The sequence below is a fragment of the Electrophorus electricus genome, chromosome 19 (genome assembly GCF_041902795.1).
Source record: "Electrophorus electricus isolate QZ-2024a chromosome 19, ASM4190279v1, whole genome shotgun sequence".
In the NCBI taxonomy this organism is placed as follows: Eukaryota; Metazoa; Chordata; class Actinopteri; order Gymnotiformes; family Gymnotidae; genus Electrophorus; species Electrophorus electricus.
Genome location: NC_137515.1, coordinates 17,975,001 through 17,982,939, shown reverse-complemented (window position 1 = coordinate 17,982,939; position 7,939 = coordinate 17,975,001). Strand labels below are relative to the sequence as shown.

At 42.0% G+C, this 7,939-nt stretch overlaps 1 protein-coding gene across 3 annotated transcripts in view; it reads right to left on the bottom strand.

Moving 5' to 3' along the window:
• Nucleotides 1–3,370: 3,370 nt before the first annotated feature.
• Nucleotides 3,371–7,939, bottom strand: part of nt5c2l1 (5'-nucleotidase, cytosolic II, like 1) — a 12,935-nt gene continuing 8,366 nt past the window's right edge. For 2 of the 3 annotated variants that reach the window (XM_027006513.3, XM_027006512.3), the window contains 9 exons: nucleotides 7,755–7,838; nucleotides 7,284–7,325; nucleotides 7,014–7,115; nucleotides 6,847–6,913; nucleotides 6,324–6,494; nucleotides 5,957–6,008; nucleotides 5,749–5,809; nucleotides 5,398–5,574; nucleotides 3,371–4,727 (listed from right to left, as the gene is read on the bottom strand). In XM_027006513.3, coding sequence (XP_026862314.1) covers nucleotides 4,590–4,727; nucleotides 5,398–5,574; nucleotides 5,749–5,809; nucleotides 5,957–6,008; nucleotides 6,324–6,494; nucleotides 6,847–6,913; nucleotides 7,014–7,115; nucleotides 7,284–7,325; nucleotides 7,755–7,838 — 894 coding nt within the window. In that variant the 3' untranslated portion in view covers nucleotides 3,371–4,589. The remainder of the gene's footprint in view (nucleotides 4,728–5,397; nucleotides 5,575–5,748; nucleotides 5,810–5,956; nucleotides 6,009–6,323; nucleotides 6,495–6,846; nucleotides 6,914–7,013; nucleotides 7,116–7,283; nucleotides 7,326–7,754; nucleotides 7,839–7,939) is intronic. The other variant, XR_003410386.3, reaches the window with a different exon arrangement.

The following is a 7,939-nucleotide window of genomic DNA, read 5'->3' as shown; positions in this document are numbered from 1 at the left end:
TGATGAACAGGACAAGATGGAGGAAAAGGATTGGCTGGAGAAGTGGTGTCAGAGCACACTGATGCTGACCATGTTTTTGTCCATTGCCCTTTTTCTGTTGTGCTACTGTGCACTTTCAGAAAAGCAGTGCAATATTAAAAGGGCATTGGCTGGAAGAACAGATACCGCCACGTTTAGCTATTGCCTTAACCCCCTTACCTCCGCTGATTTGACATGTTCCGACATGCGGCGCTACACGGCGTGCCGTGGGGACACACCTAATAGGCCAGGAAGGTTGTGCTTCTCCATAAATACTGTATGGGTCAGTGTAAACATTGCAGTGATGTTTTTGTTTATGAAATTGCAGTTATGGTTCACTGCATATGTGCCATCAAACCCATTCTGCAAAATAACATGAAAGGTTTAATTAAAATATACATTGAATGTATATTTTAATTAAACCTTTCATGTTATTTTAGGCAAATATTCAAAGACAAGATATACTTATATTTTATCTTTCTGTTTTCTCTTTCTTCCTTCCTGTCTTTCTTTGTGTGTGTGTGTGTTTTTATTTATCTTATTTTTTTTTGGGGGGGGGGAGCTTGTTTTTCTGAAATACATGCGAAGATTGATTGCCACTTGTAACTAGGTTCTTGTTCAGAAAGACTGCAACTTGCTGTCAGTAACACTGCAGCAGAGAGCTGTCCTTTTTCCCAGGGAACATGGCTGCCCATGGCCAGCACGCTTGTGCGCTGGGGTCAGCTGCTCTGACAGTGTTGCACTACTGTATCACCCATTCTAGCAGTGCAATTGTATTGTCATAGCATTTAGCCTCTGCCCACTCACACCCGCAGGGGGCCATGACCAAGGACAGGTGACACTGGGTTGGGTGTTTGTAACAGTGCAGGCCTTTTGGGTTGTTAGCTGGCGCTGTTGATTGTTCACACTGTAACTTTGAAGTACACACTCGCAGAATGAATAAAAGTGTTCAAGATTAAAGCAGTTGTCTCTTTTAAAATAATATAAAGGGAGCTGAACATTTTCCACACCAATGTGGTGAGAAGCCTCCAGGGTATACACACCTAAATGTTTCTACAAAACGGGGGGCAACAGAGGCTCACCGGGGTATGTAGGATCCTGTTGTGTCGCAGATCGGACGGGAGGGTGGGAGGTATGTGTGTGTGTGTGTGTGTGTGTGTGTGTGTGTGTGTGTGTGTGTGTGTGTGTGTGTGTGTGTGTGTGTGGTGGTGGGGTGTAGAGGAATGTGGGGAGGCGAGTTCAGTTGTGAGAGTATGGGGGAGGGGTCAGGACAGGGGCTCTCCTGCATCACTGACTGCCTGGATCCATTCTACACTATCTACACCACAATACTCCAGACGCCTGAAGTGTGAGGCTATGTGCAGGTCGGTGTCTGGGTGTATGTGAGGGAGAGAAAATAAGTGCCTGAGTTGTGTTTGGTTAATGCAGTAACTAAAAAAACCCGCTCCAGGTCTGTACATGCCTCAGACCACATCTATGGTAGTTTAAGTTATGCTCAACAAGTTCAGGGGAAACTTAACTTACATAAAAGTACAGAGCTGCAATGGTGCATGTTCTCTTATCAGAATCCTTGGCTGTTCATGGGTTGGTTTTTTTTAAGAATTATTTTAATTGATTTGTTGTCAAGATGCTGACGTGAAAAAGTTATGCAAGTCAGTGAAATGAGCTGGGTGTGAAATGTTTGTGCTCCTCTATAATTGTTTATTTATAGCATAAGGCAGAACGGCCCTCAAGGAAGGGCCTTGGTGTATGCATCAGGTTAAATGTTAACCCAGTTTATCTGTAGGCCCAGGAGGACAGGGAAGGGTGTCACCCCAAGTCCCTTTAGAAAAGAAGACAACTTGTTGTGACTTGTTCGAAATGGCTGCTGGGAAACTGTGGAATGTGGGAAATGGATGAGGAGGATGTGTGTCTGTAAGACTGTGGGGTAGGAACCATTACCTAAACACCCTCTTTTAGATTAAGAACATAAGTACGCGGCCTAAGTAATGTCTGGAAACACTAATTTCGTAGACTGCTCATCTAATGTTCACTTGTGTTTAACACTCAACCGTATGAGGAATGGCAGAAGCGTTCCGTCAAAATACTTCATTTAAAAATGTCTAATATTACATAAACGCAAAATAAAATTATACAGTCAAAAACAATTCGCTTTTGCAGCTAACAATATTTGACATTGCTAGAAATGTAATCAGGTGGCGTCGTACCTGATTAAAAACGCTGCTTTCGAAAAGGCTACAAAATGTATAAAAACGACATTTTAACGTTAAAATATAAGTGGGCTGTCTGAGAATCGGAGGGTGGGGGTTAAATAATCTAATACTTCTGCGCTGCCATTTAAAAGCGTTATTTGTCTCGGGAAAAACATAGTAGTCCACATCAGCGTGAGAACACATAACTAGTTCGGTTTAAGATACAAGAAGAGGATGCTCCTTTCGCACGTTGTATAATTTTAACAGAAAACAGTAATTAAGTTCTTAATGTGTGTGTGTGTGTGTGTGATTTCGTGGCTGTATTATTAGTGTAATTCAAACCGTTGACGCCGCTCAGTTTTGGAAACCAGACCTGACCTTTGTCCGGGTGAATAGCAAACATGGATGTATAAAAGTGCCTTCCCATCTGGGCTTTCCAATGGCGCCTAGACTTGGGTTAGCCATGCAGGTGGCCGGCAGGACTCAGGCAAGCCTGGTCAACGGCAGTGCGGACTTGTCTCTCGGGGGTGGGCCTTGGGTTAGAAGACTCTGCGGTGGATTTGTTGACTTGCTTTGCCCACGTTTCATGCACCGTAGTTGGTATACAAACCCCGACCATGCAGACCATGATACACAGCCAAACTGAGAGCACCTCGAAAATGGTCCTACTAAGAATAACTGTGGAAACCAGGCCTACAAAAGTCAATCCCTAGTTGTGAGCTAGAAACGAGGATGATTTAAAACATTCGATAACATTTAAGTTCGGAGATACTCAATTTCATATCAGCCTCGAACCTTTTCACACAGCAAAAAGCGTGGGACCACCATCTTCGTTTGTGTTGTCTGCTTCGTCGCTGGGTTTTGGTTACGGTTTCGGATCTGGATGGCGAAAGTGCAAAAGCGGTGCGGTTTAATCGTGTTTGTAACGCTGTTTTCACTCGCCTACTAAACTCGACTTTGTCGGCATCTTGCGGGGGACACGAGAAGACTGAGCTGGACGCTACTGGTCTCTAACGGGGTGATCATGCAGTGTCTGCCGAGGGCCGACTAAGGCGGTGGAAGAGCGAGCAGTCGAAGGCCTTGGGCTTACACTTTATTATAAACAGTGGCACAACAATCATAACATTGTTTTAAAAACGGCGCGAAGAGGGAACCTAGGAAACCCTGAAAGTTACTTTTATTAATTTTCAAATCCTAATTTTTCTATAAAAGGCACAACAAACCTTAAAAACTACGACCAAGTTCGGGTCTTTCCTCTTTTGTCTTATTAAATTCAGTTAAACGTAAAATTTCAAATGCGGTAAATGCCAGGTAAACAATAGATTGAAAGTAATCTTATAAATACTGTACACAACAGAGCTGTCATTTTCCCATGAAGCTGTGGAGGCGTCTAGCCATAGACACACACACGTAACGTTCAGTGTTCTCACCTCAGCCTTATTCAGGCAGCAGACAAGCTCCTCATAAGATGAAACTGGTTTCCCAAAGCTGAGGAAACACTACTCTTCACAGGGACTGTGGTCTTGTCTGACTGGGTGTCAAGGACTGTAGTCTTAATGAAGAACTAGGAAGAGAGCCACACTAACATTCCCATAAACTACCAGGTCACTGTCTCAGCAGAGCTCCCCAGTTCATGTTAAATCCTTGACGTTGCTTTAATACTTTTATGAGTTAGGTGGGTTTGAATCTGTGTTACTGACGGTTGTAGACACTACTACGCTATAATACTGTAACCATTGTAACATTTTTAAAAATAACTCATTTACTGGACTTCTAAACTGTCTGTTTTACAATTGCTCAGCAATGGATTAAAAGATTCAAACTCCAGATTATGGGCTGCTTGTATACATTACTTAAAGTAGTTAAACGAACAGTTGATTAGTTGTGCAGATAATCATCATAGAAACGCACTAGCAACCATCATACAGACAAATTGGTGCTGAATGCCACCAGGAAGCACTCAGTGCTATTCACATTAGTTTTCTTTGGGTGAAGAGTTCTATAAAGTATGGAAAAGTGGAGGTAGCAAAATCTGGCCTGGGTTCCCTGACCTGAGCAGTGAATAAAGTCGACTGAAAAAGCTTACATTTACAGGCGCATGTAACGGAAAACACACACACTCATGTCTCCATCTTAATACCTGTGTTGTTCTGTCAACAGTTCTCCAGTCTACACATATCCCACGCACTAAGACAGCCTGAACACAGGAATTTAAAAATAACAAATGAATGAAAGTGAAACTCAGCCAGCACAGTGTTGTGTTCAGACTTCAGAGAGCATCGGGAAACAACACGTATGGAGCCGGAATCTGTAACACTTTCTCACAGATTGAGTATGAGGTCTATTCTTTCTCAAACTATCATAAATCCTGCAGTTACATTAGTGTTGGGCTAACGAGCACTGAACATGTCCCACTGTGACTGGTTTGATGGTTGTGCTCCTGATGATATGATTGGCTGAGAGGTCTGGCAGGGGAAGATCCTTAGTCAGAGAGGTCACAGCAGACTCATGGGGCATCTGTTCCAAAAAGAAAGAAATTCCCATGTAAAGTATACAATTATCCACTATTGATCAAAGGATCTCATCTGCAACACCTTTTATCATCTTACTTGCATGAAAGTGGGTTTTCATAAAGGTATGTGTACTTTGCAGTAGTGAAGTGATTTTAGTTAAGAGCTTTAATTATAAAAAAAAATCTTTGCATGTCTATACTGTTGTTTTGAATGTACAAATATTTTTAAAAAACTGTGAAGACTTATGGAGCTCGAATACCAAAAACAGTAGAGGCAAACAAACTTCCAGTTAGGATGTAATTTAACATTTTGAAGAAATTTTGTTGATGTTCTTTATTCTAACAGGCTGCTTTTATTCTAATATAAATAGTGTTTACAACTCCTCTGCTCTTCATGATCTGTAAGGTATTTACAATGTAATATCATTTACATAAAATTACTGTTATATTTAATATTCATATTATCTTTCATTTTTGCACAAAGGTTTTGCACAAAAAATCGTATTTTTAATAGTAAAAATTATTTTGTGCACATGCAGAATATACAACAAAAATCATATAAAACTGGAATATATTGCAGTCTGATGTTGATAAAATCCAAACGAAAGAGAATGTATTATAATATTTTCAGTATATCCCTTTTTTAATACAGATTGAGCATTTTGTGGGGGTTACCAGGACATTGGGGGCTCTGAAGAGGTGAGTGCTAGGGTACTGGAGGAGGCTGAGACAGGACACAGCGTACAGGTCAGCATAGCGCAGCAGCTGGCTGGCAAAGAGAGTTTTAATGGAACCATAGCGAAGGAGGCTCCCCATCTTCCCATAACCCAACTCCATAGTGTATGTTATTTTCTGTGGGACACACACACACAGGAATGAAAATGGCATCATACAATTAAACCATCCTTAAGTTTAATTCATACTGAAATGGTTTGCAATAGCAGTATATTATAAATATTATTCGGTAAATAATTAAGAAATCTAACTCACCATAAAATATAATTGCTAACATAATTAAGGGCTTACCTTGATCTTGGACTTGATGAAACCAATGTCTGAATGATCTGAACAGCCACTGTCTGTTTGCCTGGAAGAACAACGACATGAAAACGAACGAAAGTTGCAGTGCGTTTGAAATGCTCTACAGCCATCTACTGTTCATTTTACGCATTGCCTCTCATTGCATATTTCAGGAATGCACATTTTCTGACTGCAAAGGCCAGCGCATACTCACTTATGCAGTTCAGCGAGTTTTATATCAAGCTGCCTCAGCTCCTCAAACATAACTGTATAAAGATGTACAAAATTAATTTTCCAGCCATACCCTTGGCTTTCTCCTTAGATTTATTAGTCAGTTTTTAATAAAGCAACACATTATAAAGATTATGTTTCATATACCCACGTGAAGACAAACTACATGTAATAAAGGTAAATGTATTTGGCTATTTAACCCAATTCAGAATGGTAGCTAATATTGCCATTATTTATGCTGTTATTGATATAACTAGTTACAGTGAGCGTCCTACAGGATATGGCCTGGGGCTAACCGGCCTCCACTACTGTTCAGTCATTGTTAGCCCTATTAGTTTGAAGGTGCTTACTGGAGTTGTCGGTCCACACTCGTAGCTCATTGGCTAGTTCAGGTACGACGAGGAAGGTCTTCCAGCCCTGACGCTTCTTGGACTTGAGAATGTCGCCAAAAATATGGTCTCCCACATAGAGAATCTCTTTCCCCTTCACGTCCAGCAAGTCGCATATGATGTCAGATGATCCTGAGCAGGAGCAACACAGACCCCAAACGGAAGTGAAACTAGAGACAGAAGGAGCAGCACTCTGGAACAACACTCCGGAGCAGCACTCCGGAGCAGCACTCCGGAACAGTACTCTGGAACAGCACTCCGGAACAACATTCTAAATTGCAAAGGTCTTACTTGAGGACAAAATTAGGGTTAATTGTGGAAAGAGGCTATCAGTGGTGGGGACACTTGAGAAGCAGCTTTAAGAAAAGTTGACCTCCTTCCTCCTTTTATAACAGTCCTCCTGTACCCAGATGTACCCAGAGCAGTATGGCACTGTCCTGCCACCTGCTCTGTCTGCCTGGCATGAGGAGAGACTTGCACGTACCTCCTGAGTAGACCGTCCCATGATGCAGGTGTCCTGTGTAGGTTCCTATTCGCAGCTTGCCTGTGTCCTGCGTCAGGAACATGTCAGGCTCAAACAGGGAAGAGCAACACCTTTACCTTCACACAGCACCCAGAGGGCGAGAGAGGGATGACCAGGGTGAGCCGTACCATGTCCACCTGTCTCAGCACTGTCCCCTCGCCGAAAAACAGAGGCTTCTGCGTGTCCACCACCACCAGGTCGAAAAAGGAGCGCCACGATTTTCTAGGGCTCTGTGGGAGGAGGTGCTTTGACAGTGAGATACAAGGAACATAGACATGAACACACACAAAAAACCTATTTGCTTCATATTACAGAAACGAAAAGACTAAAACATACATTTAAGAAGAATTAAATATCAGGTTTTCAATTTTTTTTTTTTTAAAGGATAAGTTGCTCACCTTTGAATCAGGTGGCGCATCTAACAAGTATTTCAAAATGGCCTGGTTAGAACGAAAAAAATGACAATTTTACTCATTATTTAGGATTTTAGGAGTTGAAACAAAATCCTGGATAGGAGTTTTACTTTCTGAACCCAAACTATCCACTTCTGGAACTGCTTTGGTTCCCAATTCTGTTCCCATGGCAGTTTGGTTTTTCATGTTGTTCCACCTCCTCAAGCCTGAACCATGAAATGAGAGGCTGCAGAGTCTTTTGTTACTTTGGCCCAGGTGTGTGGAGGAGTCAGAGCAGAACAAAAACCTGGTCTGGCTGGGGATCTTTAAGCAACGAGAACCAGGCTGTACACAGTTTAGAATTTTAAAAAGCTGTTTTTTACTCTGCTAATGCTACAGTACAAGCAGACCACCCCCCATTACACCCCAATCAGTGCAAAGGCTGTTTCCCTCTGCCCTGCTCCAGAGAGATCTTGCCTCCGTATAGTTGTAGTTGCTGTTGGTGGCCAGAAACACTTTTGCGACTTCCTTTATGCGTTCAAGAAACAAGGGAATCCGAGGCTGAGAAAACACAGAAATGTACTTTCATATCATAATCAAACAAAACGTGTAATGAGCTGACAGAAGGTTGTATGGAAAAACATGCAGTGCGTGCTTCATTT